An 18904-nucleotide genomic window follows, 5' to 3' on the forward strand; every position below is an offset into this window, starting at 1 on the left:
GTGGGCCAGGAACATGAGGGTCTGTACAACCTTTTCAGAGGCTCTACAAGGTCTTCCCTGTGTAAGACCAGATTTTCTTCATATTCTTTAGCCACAATCACACATCTGAGCAGATCGAGAAAATATATCAGATTCCAGTTGGCTGTTATAAAGCCAGACACTAAAGAAATTTTTAAAATGTGAAATGGTGCTATTTGTCTCACCAGGTTTTTTTTTAATTGGTACTTCTATTATCTTTAAATAAAATTTTAAAAATAATTTTGTTTTCACTTTTAAGGAGGTAACACACAGTATTCCTTTCTCCTGGCTCATGAATTGTGAAATAGTGTGACCTCGGTATATTTACTACGATGAAGTATTAAGAAGTATGAGAGCTTTTTTCCAAGATTGTTTATGGGGAAAATATACATCAGAACTTCTCAAAAGGATATTTGCATCTACAAAAGTTTTCTTATAAATTTAAAATAGCTTTTAACTTGCCGAGTCAGAATGCCATGAAGTAATTTCTTTTCTTACCAGATTGACTGTTCAAGTACTATTATGCTGGACAACATTGTGAGGAAAGATACTAGTACCGATCATGGCCAGCCACGACCACCCTCAAACAGAACTGTCCAGTCACCGAATTCATCAGTGCCATCTCCAGGCCTTGCAGGTAAAGTGGACTTGTAAAAATTTTTATAGTTTTTTTTTTCAGTTTTTACTTATTAATAATAAAAGGATCGGCCTCCACCTTCCCTTTGTCTCTTGGGTGATTAAAATGGATCTGTGTTTTAAGTAGTCTTTGAAATTAGTGTACTTTCAAAGTGGAAAGCAAAGATTACGCCTCTCTACATTTTCAGTTTCAACAGAACTTAGAGGCACCATAGCACACACTCCTAGGAGGAAATTGCTATTTTACTTTCTCTTTTAGACAAGTTGCCTATAGTATTGTCCCTTTTTGTGTAGAATTTGCCTAGACTTAAAATGTCTCAGTAACACTCTTTTTGTTGATTGCTCCTACCCTGGTTTGGTGTTTGTGTTTTAAGAATTTTGGACAGAACTACTTATTTCCTCCAAAAGAGAAGCCCTCTGACTAATGCTGCTACTCCCAGCTGCTAAGTCACATCAGTCGTGTCCAACTCTGTGCGACCCCAAAGACGGCAGCCCACTGGCAGCCTGGTGGCTCCCCCATCCCTGGGATTCTCCAGGCAAGAACACTGGAGTGGGTTGCCATTTCCTTCTCCAACGCATGAAAATGAAAAGTGAAAAGCTACTCCCAGAGACCTTGGCAAATTAGATGCCTTAGACCAAATAAGGAAAGAGGAGACTCTCTTATGCCATTAACTAGTCCCACATAATAAAGCAGTTTTAGAATTTTAAGAGGTACTTATTTAAAACGTAAACAAACTGAAAGGAAATTGTTGACAAAAGATGGCAGAAAAACTATTTAATTATGTAGCTGCTGCTAAGTCACGTCAGTTGTGTCAGACTCTGTGTGACCCCATAGATGGCAGCCCACCAGGCTCCGGTCCCTGGGATTCTCCAAGCAACAATACTGGAGTGGGTTGCTATTTTCTTCTCCAGTGCATGAAAGTGAAAAGTGAAAGTGAAGTTGCTCAGTCGAGTCTGACCCTTCATGACTCCATGGACTGCAGCCTACCAGGCTCCTCTGTCCATGGGATTTCCCAGGCAAGAGTACTGGAGTGAGTTGCCATTGCCTTCTCCTAATTATGTAGCAAGTTCATACAAATGAATAAGGACAGCACACAGTATTACCAGAGGACCCTGCAGCGTGTGTGCTCAGTCGTGTCCGACTCTTTGTGACCCCAGGGACTGTAGCCCACCAGGTTCCTCTGTCCATGGGATTTTCCCAGCAAGAATACTGAAGTGGATTGCCATTTCCTTCTCCATGAGTAGATAACTCCCTAAAGAGGAAATAACTCTCTAAAGTGAGGGGGCGGGAGGAAGAAAGATGGGTGGTTCCATCTCACTAGTAGTCATTATGAAATCAAAAGACATGATTTCTAACTATTGAGTAAGCAAGATTTCAACAGTGAAAATACTCATTGATAAGGATGTAATGGGAGGAATGCTCTGATACATTGCTGGTGGTAATATAACTTGACACATTTCTGGAAGCCATTTTAGCACCATTACTAAAGCTAACTTTATTCAGTACTGACTCTGTGTCCAGCACAGGGCAAAGTACCTTCTACACATTGCTCCATTGTCTTCCATTAATTAGTCTCTGTGTTGATTTCTTTCTTGGACTGCTTTTATATGAGCCCTACCAACTTTTTATTGTGCTCTGCAGCTTTTGCTGGCATTAGTGTCCTCACGAAGCTCCTACCCTGGTTACTCTCATGTGGAACACTGAACAGTGTTTGGAGACATTTCTGATTCTTACACCCCTAGATGCTGTGTATGTAGAGATGCTACTGGCATCTAATAACTGGTCGAGGCCAAGGGGGCTGCTTGGCATCCTTACAATGCACATACAGCCCCCACATCAAAGAATTACCTGACCCAAAATGTCAATAGTGCTGAGATTGAACAGCCCTGCTACTTCAGGGCACTCCAGCTCTGCTGGGAGTTCAGCAACTACTTTTTGTTTTATATAATTTCATTATGTGTTTCCAGTTTCAGTGTACTACGAAGTGAGAACATTCAATAGGAATTAAATACAGATATTCATTCTATGAATGTGTCTGATCTCTTCCTCCTCAGGACCTGTTACTATGACAAGTGTACACCCGCCAATACGTTCACCTAGTGCCTCCAGCGTCGGCAGCCGAGGAAGGTAAACGGACTCAACTTACTGTCCAGTGTATAATAATTATATATTACATGTTAACGAAATCAGTTAATGGCTTAATCAATTTTGTATCTTTATCTTTAAAGATACAAAAAGATTTGTGCATGTGTTGAAAATTAGAAAATACATTTGAGTTTAGCATAATAGCAAAGAAAAAGCAGAAATGATGGATGTATAACACTGCACTGTATAGGGACATGCACAAATAAAAACTTAGAGAAAACAAATAATTTTATACTAAAATTGGTGTTCTGACTTTTCTAAATACCTTGCATTGAATTTGCTTTAAAACAAATTAATTTACAGTTGTTGAAATTGTATTTTAACTTCAGTTACACACCACTCATACTGCTTGTAAATTTCTCATCAATAGTGAGCCCAATTCTTACTTTCCTAATCCTATGGAGGAAACATACTCTGAAGGGGAGACAATCAAAAGACTGACTCAAGGTTGTAAAAGTCTTACCAGACCCACTCCCACAATTTACATTTTAAGATAATGGGATTAGAACTAACAATAGAAAGATCTTACCAGACCCATTCCCACAACATACACTTCAAGATGACAGGATTAATCAGAAGGTTCTTAAGGAGAAACATGTCCTCCAGTAGGATACACTGTTGTTATATAATTATTGGTACAGTAAAAGTGAAGTCGCTCAGTCGTGTCTGACTCTTTGTGACCCCGTGGACTGTAGCCCACCAGGCTCCTCTGTCCATGGGATCTCCAGGCAAGAATACTGGAGTGGGTTGCCATTTCCTTCTCCAGGGGATCTTCCCAACCCAGGGATCGAACCCAGGTCTCCCACATTGCAGGCAGACGCTTTAAACATGCCCTTGAGCAAGATGAGTTGTTTTGTTGTGTAGTCATTAGCTCTGGGCTTAAAGAAAAAAAATAGTTCTAGGTGAGTGATCACACCATCTTGGTTATCTGGGTTATTAAGATCTTTTTTGTATAGTATTCTGTTCTAGTTCTGTCATCTTAAAATGTAAATTGTGGGAGTGGTTCTGGTAAGATCTTTACAACCTTGACTGAATTGAAAAAGTATACAGCTCCCTTGCTAAGACTAGTGAGGAGGCACTGTCCTTCACCCTTCTGATGTCTGTATCAGAAGCTTTCTCTATCCCTTTTTATACTGTAATAAAACTCTGCCACACACAATAAAGTTTTCTGTGACTAAGATGCAAGAATGTAGAAAAAAAAACTTTGTCTTTTTCTTTTCCTCAGGACCCCAGACTTCTTATCAACCTACCTAAGAATTAACTCTCTCATACAAATGAATTATGTCCCTAGTTAATTCTCTTCACTCTTTGTGACAGTAAATCATTAATATGAGCCTAGAGTTCTCTTTGTCACTGACTAGAGAAGGAAATGGGAAAGACTAAAAAAAAATATGCTACTTCTAAGATAGTTCTAAGATCTGACTGCCTAATTTTAGAACCTTAGAATATTGAAGTCAGTTTTAATTCAGGATTTATTTAAATGTATTTAGGTATCTTTCCAGGTATATAATGTAACTATTTAGGTAGGTTAACACATAGAACATTTTTTATACATAAATGAAACTATTTTGCATACAACAGATGCATTTCAGTTATGTATCATTTTTGCTGATATAACATAGCAAATCTTCACTGCCATGAAGATACAGCATTATTCCCATAAAGCTATTGTTGTACCTCTTTTTAAGATACTTAAGATAGCTTTCTTAGATTTTGTTTTCTTTCCTTTTTTCTTATATTTCTAGCTCTGGCTCTTCTAGCAAACCAGCAGGAGCTGATTCTACACACAAAGTCCCAGTGGTCATGTTGGAGCCAATTCGAATAAAACAAGAAAACAGTGGACCACCTGAAAATTACGATTTTCCTGTTGTAATAGTGAAACAAGAATCAGATGAAGAATCCAGGGCTCAAAATGTAATTATGATTGCAGTACTACTCCTACTTGAGGGATAAGATGAAAGGAACTCTTAAATAAATTGTAGGAAATAAAAGCTATTGTATTTAAAGGCAGGAAAATAGTCAACTTAGAGGTTGAAAACTTTGAGGAAATCTCTCAGTATATCAAAACAAGAGGCTTATTAAATGAGGAGGTTGGGTATTTTAAAGAGAGAATGGAGTAAACTACATGGAAGGTAATTGTCAAAGCCATACTACATGGAGACTTCTATAACTGAAGGGCAGTACTAGTGAGTGGTGAAAGTCACTCAGTCGTGTCCAACTGTTTGTGAAAGCTGCTCAGTCGTGTCCGACTCTTTGCTACCTGAGATTCTCCAGGCCAGAATACTGGAGTGGGTAGCCGTTCCCTTCTCCAGGGGATCTTCCCAACCCAGGGATTGAACCAGGGTCTCCTGCCTTGCAGGCGGATTCTTTACTAACTGAGCTATCAGGGAAGCCCAACTGAAGGGCATGAGCATCTGAGTTGAAAGGGCCTAGCAAGTACCAGAACAAGTAAATGAAAAAAAATGCAAGTCATATATACCATCATCAATTTTAGAATGCCAGTATTCTAAACAGATTCTAAAAGCCTCCAGAGGAGAAAAACACCTTACATAATGAATCAGACATTTTAAATCACCAAGTCCTCCACAGACTCTCAAAGCTGGAAACCAATAGAGAAATATCAAAATTGTGAAGAAAGATATTTTGTAGGGAGAATTCTGTACCCATTCAAATGATTATGTATAAAGATGAAATAAACATTTTTAGACATGCATGCGGAGTCTCAAAATTTTAATTCCATATACTCATTCTGAGGGAGATATTTGAAAATATGCTTCATGGAAAATGAAGTAAACCCAGAAAGAGGAAGACATAGAATTCCAGAAATAGAATCTAACACAGAAGAGAAGCAAAGAAAAGAATAGTTAGTCCCCAGTTCAACAGCTCCTCTTGTATACCCTGTAGGGGGACAGAAGACTCCATCAGGGATGTGTGAAGAGGGAGAAAAAAATTTTGACAGTATTGAGAAGCATTTTATAACCCTGTTGGAGATTGTGAGAATAACTTAGAGATAGATATCTAGAAAAAGAAGCAAATGGATTAAATTTTAGAGTAAGGTAATTGACAGTGACAGATTTTATTTTCTTAGGCTCCAAAATGACTGCAGACGGTGACTGCAACCACAAAATTAAAAGACAGTTGCTCCTTGAAACTAAAGCTATAACAAACCTAGACAGTGTATTAAAAAGCAGAGACATCACTTCACTGACAAAAGGTCTGTGTAGTCAAAGCTATGGTTTTTCCAGTAGTTATGTATGGCTGTGAGAGTTGGACCACAAAGAAGGCTGAGTGCCAAAGAATTGATGCTTTTGTACTGTGGTGTTGGAGAAGATTCTTGAGAGTCCCTTGGACACAAGGAGATCAAACCAGTCAATCCTAAAGGAAATCAACCCTGAATATTCATTGGAAGGACTGATGCTAAAGCTGAAGCTCCAGTACTTTGGCCACTTGATGCAAAGAGTTGACTCATTGAAAAAGACCCTGATGCTGGGAAAGATTAAGGGCAGGAAGAGAAGTGGATGACAGAGGATGGCATCACCAACTCAATGGAAATGAGTTTGAGCAAGCTCTGGGAGATAGTGAAGGTCAGGGAACCCTGGTGTGCTGCCATTCATAGAGTTGGACATGACTTAACTGACCAACAACAATTATTGACTCATAGTAAAAAACAAAAAGTTAGACAAAAGAGGAAGTGATCATAGTACATACTGTGCTTATGCAATGAACAGTATATAGTCGTAATGATATAAATAAATACCGAAATAAAAAATTTAAATAAGAACTAAATATAATCAAAATATGACCTGAACATGCATTTGACCAAAAATTGATTTTTCAGGATATTAGTACAGCAGTGATACTGACCAGTTAGAATAAATGCTGCTTATAACAGTTGTACTTGCCCCTGCCAACTAAAAAGAAATCAGTGCTTAATAAAACTATGTTAAGAAGATGGCATAAATGGTGTGTTAAGTATAAGGAGGATATGGAGAGTCAGGAAGGAAAAATCTAATCTTGCATAGTATAAAAAATATATACATGTGTAATAAAATAGAAAATGTTTAAAATTTAAATCTGGAAAATTACAGTATAAGCGTACTCTTTAGAAATATAGAACTAACTAGCATAGAAAAAAGCTAAATAATTTGAAAATAATTACCTCCAAAGAATATTAGAATAACCACGCCCTTAACTGAATCTGCATTTTATTACTTAAGAATTTATTTTAACATTTAAAGGAAATAATAGATTTAGTTCATAATTTTAAATTTTCACCATTCTAGGCTCCAGCATAGAATTTAGGTTCACTTTAATGTTATTAATGGCACTTGGAGAGGTGAAATTACCGATAAGAATTAAAGCAGTATACCTTTCTATGAATGATAAAAAAAAAAATCTACAGTAGGAATGTTTTGTGTTTGCGTATAATTTGAATTAACATCTCCAGTAAAATGTATTTACAGTTCACATGGTTGACTTCTACATTAACCACCTATTCTGCCACTTCTGAAGCCGTCAAAAAGATTTTTCCTTTTCCTTTTATCCACACCCCCTTACTGCTGCTGATCTTCTGTTTGGAAGATGTTTTTCAGTTGAGGTCCATGTTCTTTACCATTAGGGCCAGTTAGCAGTAAACAGTCTGCTCTCCTGCAGTTTCATGGACTCATTTGAAATAACCAGGTGCTCACTCCATGGGGTCGCTGAGGGTCCGACACGACTGAGCGACTTCACTTTCACTTTTCACTTTCATGCATCGGAGAAGGAAATGGCAACCCACTCCAGTGTTCTTGCCTGGAAATCCCAGGGACGGGGGAGCCTGGTAGGCTGCCGTCTATGGGGTTGCACAGAGTCGGACACAACTGAAGTGACTTAACAGCATGAGTAAGCAAATTGCAATCCAAAATTGCAGTAGTGCTGATAAAGAATGGCAGTTTAAGAAATCTATACACATAGTTAACTCTTTCCATTGCAGACCAACTATCCAAGAAGCATACTCACCTCCCTGCTCCTAAATAGCAGTCAGAGCTCTGCGTCCGAGGAGTCTGTGTTGAGATCAGATGCCCCTGACAGCACAGGAGATCAACCTGGACTTCACCAGGAAAACTCCTCAAATGGAAAGTCTGAGTGGCTAGATGCCTCCCAGAAGTCACCCCTTCATGCTGGGGAGATGAGGAAAGAGGATGACCCCAATGAGGACTGGTGTGCAGTTTGTCAGAATGGAGGGGAACTCCTGTGCTGTGAGAAGTGTCCCAAAGTATTCCATCTCTCTTGTCACGTGCCCACTCTGGCAAATTTTCCAAGGTAAGATGGCACTTGCTTCCCTTGCTTACCATTTTTCACTATAAATAATAACAGCAATGGTATTTGATCCTGTAACACAAAACCTTTTTTTTTTTAAACACAAAACCTTTATAAAAATTTAAATAGAAATCCACTTGGCATAAATTTATACACCAAAATGTTCAGCATAGGGTTTTCCATACCCTGTCTCACATTTCCTTTGCTTCTCTCATCTCTCAAAAACCTAGTCTGTTATGTCAAGGAAAAAAACATCTGGCCCTTTAAATTATTACAAGGGAATTACCATGAAGAACAATGATTCTTATGCACAACTGTCATAATTTAGTGCATCTTATTTGCCAGGCATTTGAGTTTTATTATTTATAAATATCTTCAGTAAATTCTTAGACCTTATGAGATGATAATAATAGAGAACAACCATTGTATAATTTCAAACTTAATCATTTGGGGGGAAATGTCATTTGTGCCTCACATCAGGCATAGATTAATGTGTGTGTTTTATTTGTTTTCTTTTGTGTGTATATTTCATGCCCCCTTCACTGGACTAACACACCCCTTAGGCCCATGAACTGTATTCCTGTGGGTAAGCTCTCAGCATGGTGCCATGTACATAGGAGATAGGTGGTAAATCCTCAGTGATTAACAGTTACACCAAATAAATAATTCTGCATTACAGATGGCACGGAGCAGGGTGGGAAAGGGAGGTAGTGAGGAGAGGAGTGATGCAGCAGGAACTCAGTCAGATACTTCCTCCCCCAACAGTGGAGAGTGGATCTGCACTTTCTGCCGAGACTTATCTAAACCCGAAGTTGAATATGATTGTGATGTTCCCGTTCACAACTCAGAAAAAAGGAAAACTGAAGGCTTTGTCAAACTAACACCAATAGATAAAAGGGTAAGTTTCCAGCCTAGATTGTTAAACTTAGTTGTTTTGGTTAGACGTCCCATCATTGTAATGCAGCTGTGCCGTCATCAAAGAAGTGTATCGTCAACTTAGTACTTCCACAGAATACAAGAATCTTAAATAATGGCAGACTATAACTTTTTTAATGAAGTAAAATAGCGATGCTATATATACATTTCCTAGAAGCTTAAAATACGGTAATTGAACACGGTAGACTGTATATCCTTTATGTGGTCTGGACTTTTAAATTTAGCCTACCTTTAATAAATTTCAGTTTTATTTTCTACTACAAATATGTTTTCTTCCTTGGAATTTGTTCAGAATTGGCAGCAAAAAGATGGGTTTTTCTATTTACTCTTCCTGGAAATAACTCATTCTTTCACCCAGTGGTACTGGATTTATACCTTAAAGCCAGCTAATGTATTTAACCTTATTTATTACTAAAGAAGCTCCTTTGCTAATTTATTAAGTAGAACAATCAGTATGAAAGTTGTTGTGCAAGAGAGGGCTGAAATATGCACTACCACTGAGACACGGTGGTTACTGGGGTAGACTTGTAAGCAGAGAAATAGCAGAGTGCATGACAAAAACATCTGCATTCAGAGAGGGGCCTTAGGACCCAACACCCCATGGATAGAGATCCACCTGGATCGCTTAACACCTGGATGTTTTTTATTGATTATGAGTCATTTTATTGACTGTGAGTAATTCAGTATAAAAATTGCAGATAAGTAGAAATAAAAACTTCAGATAGTTTTCTAGTGATACTGTTTTTATTTCTGTAAAGACTGCTCTCATATGTTACATGCATCCCAAAATGTCAAACAGTACACTGTAGCAAATGATTGGAAAGGACATCAAAGCTCTAAGTATCACTGTTTTTTGTATTCATCTGGTTTTAATTTCCATTCTGGTACTTTTAGATCTATTAATATTGCTACTAAAAATTAGTTGTGACTTCATTATTTTTTCTTTATTTATTTATGCTTAGAAGTGTGAACGCCTACTTTTATTTCTTTACTGCCATGAAATGAGCCTGGCTTTTCAAGACCCAGTTCCTCTGACCGTAAGTATTAATGGTGCGTTAAAGTATTAAAATGCATTTTTGTACAGTGGGATGGTTTTTCTGAAACTTGATTTATGAGAATCTAGTTTCTGTACCATTTTTCAACAGTAAATTTCTTACATTAATCAAAATCTTAAAACTTACTGCATTGTTGTTGTTTAGTCACTCCCCTTGCTCTTTTGCCCATGGGATTCCTCCAACAAGAATACTGGAGTGGCTTGCCATTTCCTTCTCCAGGAGATCGTCCCAACCGAGGGATCAAGCACGCATCCCCTGTATTGGCAGGCAGATGCTTTACCACTGAGCCACCTTGGAAGCCCTGTTAATACATACTGAATGCTTTAATCTTGACTACATTGTATGTTAACTGCTCAAAAACTTCTGTTCTTTTTTCATGTATTCTTTCTTTCATGCATTTTACTTACTATTCTCTGGGATGATTTAAATCAATTGTTTCTCTCAGGAGTTTTAGGTCTATATATCCTAAAGCTATTGGGAAAGAAACTTTTCATTTCAGGTAAAGACACCCCATGCCCACCCCCCATCTCTGTACACATTTTGATTTATAGGTGCAGACTTCAAGTAATAAGTTCAGTTCAGTCGCTAGGTCATGTCTGACTCTTTGCAGCCCCACAGACCGCAGCAACGCCAAGCCACCCTGTCCATAACCAACTGCCGGAGTCTACCCAAACCCATGTCCATTGAGTCGGTGATGCCATCCAACCATCTCATGCTCTGTCGTCCCTTCTCCTCCTGCCCTCAATCTTTCACAGCATCAGGGTCTTTTCAAATGAGCCAGCTCTTCGTATCAGGTGGCCAAAGTGTTGGAGTTTCAGCTTTAGCATTAGTCCTTCCAATGAACACCCAGGACTGATCTCCTTTAGGATGGACTGGTTGGATCTCCTTGCAGTCCAAGGGACTCTCAAGAGTCTTCTCCAACACCACAGTTCAAAAGCATCAATTCTTCAGCGCTCAGCTTTTCTTATAGTCCAACTCTCACATCCATACATAACTACTGGAAAAACCATAACCTTGACTAGACGGACCATTGTTGGCAAAGTAATGTCTCTGCTTTATTATGCTGTCTAGTTTGGTCATAACTTTCCTTCCAAGGAATAAGCGTCTTTTAATTTCATGGCTGCAAAAAACATCTGCAGTGATTTTGGAGCCCCCAAAAACAAAGGCAGCCACTGTTTCAACTGTTTCTCCATCTATTTGCCATGAAGTGATGGGACCGGATACCATGATCTTCGTTTTCTGAATGTTGAGCTTTAAGCCAACTTTTTCACTCTCCTCTTTCACTTTCATCAAGAGGCTCTTTAGTTCTTCTTTACTTTCTGCCATAAGGGTGGTGTCATCTGCATATCTGAGGTGACTGATATTTCTCCCCATCTTGATTCCAGCCTGTGCTTCCTTCAGCCCAGCATTTCCCATGATGTACTCTGCAGGGTGACAATATACAGCTTTGACTTACTTCTTTTCGTATTTGGAACCAGTCTGTTGTTCCATGTCCAGTTCTAACTGTTGCTTCCTGACCTGCATACAGGTTTCTCAAGAGGCAGGTCAGGTGGTCTGGTATTCCCATCTCTTTCAGAATTTTCCACAGGTTATTGTGATCCACACAGTCAAAGGCTTTGGCATAGTCAATAAAGCAGAAATAGATGTGTTTCTGGAATTCTCTTGCTTTTTCGATGATCCAGCAGATGTCAGCAATTTCATCTCTGGTTCCTCTGCCTTTTCTAAATCCAGCTTGAACATCTGGAAGTTCACGGTTCACGTATTGCTGAAGCCTGACTTGGAGAATTTTGAGCGTTACTTTACTAGCATGTGAGATAAGTACAATTGTGCGATTAGTTTGAGCATTCTTTGGCATTGCCTTTCTTAGGGATTAGAATGAAAACTGACCTCTTCTAGTCCTGTGGCCACTGCTGAGTTTTCCAAATTTGCTGACATATTGAGTGCAGCACTTTCACAGCATCATCTTTCAGGATTTGAAATAGCTCAACTGGAATTCCATCACCTGCACTACCTTTGTTCATAGTGATGCTTCCTAAGGCCCATTTGACTTCACATTCTAGGATGTCTGGCTCTAGGTGAGTGATCACACCATCGTGATTATCTGGGTCATGAAGATCTTTTTCCTACAGTTCTTCTGTGTATTCTTGCCACCTCTTCTTAATATCTTCTGCTTCTGTTAGGTCCATACTATTTCTGTCCTTTATCGAGCCCATCTTTGCATGAAATGTTCCCTTGGTCTCTCATTTTCTTGAAGAGATCTCTAGTCTTTCCCATTCTATTGTTTTCCTCTATTTCTTTGCATTGATCACTGAGGAAGGCTTTCTTATCTCTCCTTGCTATTCTTTGGAACTCTGCATTCAAATGGGTATATCTTAAGAAGTAGACATTAACAATAGAGGAGGAGGTGTGTGTATGCTTACCATTGACTTCAAAAGCTTCATATTTCAAGTTTGATGTGACTTTAGTGCATTATGGGCTTCCCTAGTGGCTCAGCTGGTAAAGAATCCACCTGCATTGTGCGTGATCTGGGTTCAATCCCTGAGTTGGGAAGATCCCCTGGAGAAGAGAAAGGCTACCCACTCCAGTATTCTGGCTGGAGAATCCCATGGACTGTATAGTCCACGGGGTTGCAAAGAGTCAGATAGGACTGTGCAACCTTCAGTTTCACTTTCACTTAGTTCATTATTGTAAGGTGTTGGACCTGCTACTCAAAATGTGTTCTATTCTCTGATGTCTGAATTTCCTTTAAAAAGCTAATAGATTTGTTAAAAATTTTTTTAAATGAATGCAACATTAGAAAAGAAAACTAGCCAAGTAACACTGAGCAGAGAAGCAATGAACTTCTTTCCTTGTAAACAAGTTTTGAGAAGTTAAGATCGGAAAAAGAAATGCAGTTGACTCTTAGAACAAAACAGAGGTTGAGGGCACCAACTTTCTGCACAGTGGAGTCTTCATGTGACTTTACAGTCAGCCTTCTGTATCTACAGCATCAATCAATCACAGATTTTGTCGTATTGCTGTATGAATTTCATGGAAAAAAATCTGTGTATAAGTGTACCTGCACAGTTCGGGGGTCCACTATAGTCTTTGGGGTGGAAAGCCCTTTGTGCCCAAAAGAAGCAGGGCAAAAATATGCCAATAAAAAGTTAATTCACTTAAAAATGTGACCTAGAATTTGGTGCTTTTTCTACTGTTGGCCTACTGTTACATTTGGCATGAATAACAGCAACAGCAAAATAGGCCCCCTTAATATATATTTTGCATGTTATTTTGCATGCCTGTTTTGCATGTTATTCATTTACAACAGAGGATGAGATGGCTGGATGGCATCACTGACTCGATGGACGTGAGTCTGAGTGAACTCCAGGAGTTGGTGATGGACAGGGAGGCCTGGTGTGCTGCAATTCATGGGGTCGCAAAGAGTTGGACACAACTGAGCGACTGAACTGAACTGAACTGAATATATATTATCTTATTTCATCTTTACAAAATCCTATGAGAATGGTAGAATTATTTCTGTTTGAAACTTGAAGAAACAGGTTCGGTGAAATGACTGAACCCAGGATCTTACCCAGGAGAGTGTTATTGAGTAGCAGAACTGCGGTTCAAACCCAGATTCAGAGCCCACTTGCTATAACATATGCAGCAAAAAACATGTCAAATCTTACTAGAAGTAATACTTCTTCTAATGATTGCCTTTTTGTTTAATAATGAAAAAAGGAGAATAGTAAGAGGGGAAATGTAGTAGGTTTTTTTCATTAAAAATAACTGATGAAAATTTTTGATAAAAGTGACACAAAACATTTACTGATGTCTGGAAACATGTAGGTGCTTGCAAATTTTGCTGAATATATTTCCTTATCAGTGACAAAATAGAACTGAGAAAAGCAGTAAGGATGATCTGAATTATGTACTACTTCTTATAGAATTTATATGGGACCAGGTAGAATTTATTTATTATAGCATCACATTTCTTTTGAAAGGTGCCTGATTATTACAAAATAATTAAAAATCCAATGGACTTGTCAACCATCAAGAAAAGACTACAAGAAGATTATTGCATGTATACAAAGCCTGAAGATTTTGTAGCTGATTTTAGATTGATCTTTCAAAACTGTGCTGAATTCAATGAGGTGAGAAGGGGGTGGAAATAGCAATGTGAAAGTAATGTTAAACCAAACACCTTACCAACAAAGGAGGAGATGAAGATATCTATCTCTGGTAGCATAAATTTTCAAAAGTTCGAGTCTATGTCAAGGAATGAAGAGAGGTCATTAGGAAAACGTTATCCACATGTATAGTCAAAGGTTTATTATATGGTGAGTGGAAATGCAAATTACTGTTGACAACTTAAAAACAGTTTAGAAAATATTTTTTATCTAACCTAGAAGCATTCTTTGTCATTCTCACCTTTATTTCTTGAAATATAGCATTTCCAGACTTTAGTCTTTGTGATATTGAAATATTAAGAATGTGGTTTAAATAATTCTTAAGAGTTTTCTCAAAAACTTTATCATCTAAACATCTATCAAACTTAAAGCTTTTTGATGATAGTTTGTCCTTTGGATCAGTTACTCATTCAGAGGTAGATATTATGTTTGTTCTAAAAAACACCTGTTACTGGATTCTGATTACAGCATCTCTTTCATATCTTTCTGGTAATCTAGATGAGTCAATGCCTTTATTTACTTCTTATCTGCTCTTCTCTAGACTTTTTCTTGCCCTGGGCTATTATTTACTTTACGTCAAAGCTTTAAGTAAACATTTCTTTTGAAACAATCCACTGATATTCATAATCTTGAGGTAAAAGGGAGCAAAATATAAGAAATCTACTTTTATTGACTAAACATTTCTTTAACTCATATTTTTTTCAACAGCCTGATTCAGAAGTAGCCAATGCTGGTATAAAACTTGAAAGCTATTTTGAAGAACTTCTGAAGAATCTTTATCCAGAAAAAAGGTTTCCTAAACTAGAATTCAGGAATGACTCAGAAGATAATAAATTTAGTGATGACTCAGATGATGACTTTGTACAGCCCCGGAAGAAACGCCTCAAGAGCATAGAGGAACGCCAGTTGCTTAAATAAGCACACTTGCCTGTGCTGGTTTTTAGATTTTTGTTTGTTTTCTAAATACATTTTGCCATTAATTTTACATCATTACCAAGAAGAGTTTGTGACCATCTTAAGTTTTCAATGTTTACTAGACTCTAATTTCCTTAATAACCCATTTCTTTTAACCTTATTAAGAAAGAAAGGAAAAGAGGGAGGAAGGAAGGAGAAAGGAAGAAAGAAGCATCAACAACAAAATAAAAAGACATTCTTCCCACTTCCTGGATTTCAAACTGCAGTCCCGAGTGACAGCTACTATAGAAAGGACTTTGTATGAACTCTAAGTTGAAAATTTAATGTGGTCTGGATGTGTGCATTAATCCATTTTTAGAATATACCACTACTCAATTATGGACCAACATGAGTTAGGTGTACTGCATGTAAGTACAGTACTCCATGAATGTCAGTGGTAATGAGTTCTATCCTAGAATGCCCACTGGTGCACCAAGAAAGTAGACTAGATGCTGTTTAAGAAGGTGCCTAATAGCATATCATGTAAAATGGCAACTGTATTAAAGAAAAAGGAAAACAAATGTTTGATTTTTTTTTTTTTTCTTATCTATAGAGGTGTTTGATATAGCAGGTTTTCAAGACCATTTTTCATACGTTTCTAAAACCTCTCCTTCTTCCACCAGGGAAGGAAGTAAGTGTACTTGTTTGGTTTTGCTGTGTGTCTGTGTGTGGACTGGTGTTTGCATTTTAACTGTGCAGATGACCCTTTTATAACAAGACTCATTGTCTGCAGTATGGCTTTTAGTGGAGCCATCCAGAATATGAAATACAGCAGTGTGTGCCATATTTGATGTAAAGATTCTTCAACTTATACCCTTTGGGGCATTAAATACAAATTCCCCTGAAAGGGACCAGTTTTTGTGGTTTTCTTCTGTCTTTATAAATTGGAATGAAAGTCTTTTGTGGAATTTAGAAGCAGACAGTTAGAGGGAATTATAGTGAAATTTAAATTTTTTCTAAAGCATCTATTTTTCAGAATCAGAACCTCAAATTGATTCTTTCTGACTTAATCTGGGCTTCATTTTCATTCTCTTGATGGAGAGATATAGAAAACCTACCTTCTGAGGGCAAGCATATTCTTCCTGGGTCAGCCTTGGCTAGTTTAATTGACTTTCATGTATTCCTTTTACTTGTTGTTCAGTATCAAGGAAGGTAACTAGATTAAGATAGAAGAAAATTGTTGTGCCATTTCCTAATCTAACGTTTGACAGAATACATGAAATTTTTTAGTTTGCCGAAGTAAACCTTTATTTATTAAACATCAGTTGGCTGAGGATATTTTCCTCTTAGGCCAGAAGAATAAAAATACATCTGACTTGACAGAATTTTATCCTTTGGATGGTGTCAGGTCCCATGAATTAAACCTAGAGGACTTACTTTTATCCACATGGCATTATTTCTTCAAATGGATAATTTGAAAATGCCTTGTGGCTAAGTCATTGGGTTTTCAGGTACTGCTGAAGATAAAATGAGAAAATACTGATTATTTATTGGCAAGAGCATCTCACTTTGTGTAGACTTCAGTTTAGTCCATAAGTCAATTATGTATTAAAGGTTAAGAAACCGTAATTCACTTTTCCAAACACGTGTTTCAGGGAAGTTGTTGCTGTTGTATGGTTTTGAGTATGTATTTGGCATTTACTCTCCAAAGACGAACAGATTTTGGTAATAGTGCATTTACCACTTGATTGTCTTCTTTTGCTCCAGCGTCTTTAACACAGCAGCCGTGGAGCTTTTGCTAATCTGTTCATTGTTTCTATGTTAGAATACTTAGGACATTTTCTTCTTCCACATTTGTCTCCTTAGTTAAAAGGGAGGCACTGCAGATAAATTTTAAGGATGATCAAAAAGGGAAGTAGCACTTAAGAGTGAAAATTTATAATTTCCTAAATGCATCTGAGCCAGAATGTCTACTAATGTACCCAGAATTTTCACTGTTATATTCAGTGCCATATGAATCTTTTAAAACGATATTTTTCTTTCACCTTTATATATACACACACATACATAGTTGAATGAGAGGCACTTGACAACCACATATATTAGAAGAGTTTCTCTCTCCAAATAGCATTTTCTTAATAGTCTTTAAAGTCCTCTGACGTATGTGTCCAGGAGGATCCCAGCAGATCCCAGCAAAGTAGTCCTTAAATTATAATAGAAATAAGCTATCAGAAGAGCCTGACTATACCTCATGCCCACTTGGAGAGCATTCCTTTCAAAAGGTCAGTGCAACTCAAGCAACCTTGACCTAAACTTTGAAAACTCCAGTTTTTACCTCTGGTCAAAAACTCCTGGAGATTGCCCTCTAGATTTAGAACCAAGAGCCTCATGTCATATCTGCAGGACTCCCAATGCTGAAGGGGGATCGTACGATGAACAGGCCATGTGGCACTTAAAACTGACTCAGTCCAGCTCATCAAAAGTTTTCCCAGGTGCCAAGCATCTGTTCTTTCCCATCAATAAGAAAACCCAATACACAGTCAGTGACTTACAAGGATAATGCATACCATGATAGTGAAAGTGAAGTCCTGTCTGACTCTTGGCGACCCCGTGGACTGTAGCCCACCAGGCTCCTCTGTCCATGGGATTCTCCAGGCAAGAATACTAGAATGGGCTGCCATTTCCTTCTCCAGTATTAAATTCCAAATACTATCTGGCAATACAGTTATCTTGCCCTTTGAATTAACAGGCCCTGCTTTTCTTTTCTGAATTGAAGGGTAGGAAATTGGAAGGTCCTAGAAGGAAAATGTCCTCTTTTGGTAGCTTTACTTTCTTTTCCAAGCTAAAGAATTGGCTCCACATTTTAGTACTACACAGTAGTGTAGACATAACACAATTTAGGACTGCTTCCAAAAAGAATTCACAAAGGGTGAGTATATGAATTTGCATTTCAGTTTTCTCTTGCTGTTAACACTGCTTAAACTTTTAAATTTAGTTTACATGGAGAGACTAGTTAGACAATGAAAGGAGGAGCTAACTCCTTTTGATCTACAGATGAACGTGAACCCCAGCAGTAGGTTGCTTCACGGGAGCAAAAGGTTTTTAAATTTAAATAGAAGATGTACTTATTTTCTTTTCATCTGTATCTGTTATGAATGAGAGAAATTGAGTGATCTGATTGGCCATTAAAATTATGGACATAACCATGAGTTCAACCATCTAATTGCTTGTTGAAATAGAAAGTGAAAGTCGCTCAATCGTGTCCAACTCTTTGCAACCCCATGGATTATACAGTCCATGGAATTCTCCAGGCCAGAATACTGGAGTGGGTAGCCTTTCCCTTCTCCAGGGAATCTTTAGAAACCCTCCTTTAAAATAACCATGCACATATTTTTAAAAATTTTTTATAATATCATGTAAGTTAAGAATTCATGTCTATGTGTATATTATCCCTTCATCTTGGATGTGAATTAACTAAAATTCACATCCTGATGGCTCATATTCTTGAAAGAGAATAATGCTAACCAATCAGATCACAGTTTCTCTCCCCATGAAGGTTTTGCTTATTGTGAAGGATATCTGAGGCAGTAGTCTTTGTTGTTGTTTTTAATTTGGGAGAGTCAACTGGTGCTTTGATTTGAATAAAAATCAGCTTTGATGAATTTTTACTGTGAGTATTTTACCACAACAAGGACTTTTTAATGGAAAAATCACTGTTTGTCATTCAGTAGAACATTAACTAGTGTGGGTCT

General features: G+C 37.8%; 2 protein-coding genes across 5 annotated transcripts in view; one reads left to right on the plus strand and one right to left on the minus strand.

The window, feature by feature from the left end:
• The window catches only part of TRIM24 (tripartite motif containing 24), a 116219-nt gene extending 97405 nt beyond the window's left edge, over window positions 1–18814 (plus strand). For all 3 annotated transcript variants that reach the window (XM_002686994.5, XM_024991170.2, XM_002686995.6), the window contains 8 exons: window positions 520–655; window positions 2710–2782; window positions 4546–4714; window positions 7773–8101; window positions 8864–8996; window positions 9997–10071; window positions 14073–14222; window positions 14967–18814. In XM_002686994.5, coding sequence (XP_002687040.1) covers window positions 520–655; window positions 2710–2782; window positions 4546–4714; window positions 7773–8101; window positions 8864–8996; window positions 9997–10071; window positions 14073–14222; window positions 14967–15176 — 1275 coding nt within the window. In that variant the 3' untranslated portion in view covers window positions 15177–18814. The remainder of the gene's footprint in view (window positions 1–519; window positions 656–2709; window positions 2783–4545; window positions 4715–7772; window positions 8102–8863; window positions 8997–9996; window positions 10072–14072; window positions 14223–14966) is intronic.
• SVOPL (SVOP like) overlaps window positions 1–18904 on the minus strand; it is a 134673-nt gene that overhangs the window by 11929 nt on the left and 103840 nt on the right. The gene's annotated exons all lie outside the window — the stretch shown is intronic.

This window comes from Bos taurus, chromosome 4 (genome assembly GCF_002263795.3).
Source record: "Bos taurus isolate L1 Dominette 01449 registration number 42190680 breed Hereford chromosome 4, ARS-UCD2.0, whole genome shotgun sequence".
Lineage (NCBI taxonomy): Eukaryota > Metazoa > Chordata > Mammalia > Artiodactyla > Bovidae > Bos > Bos taurus.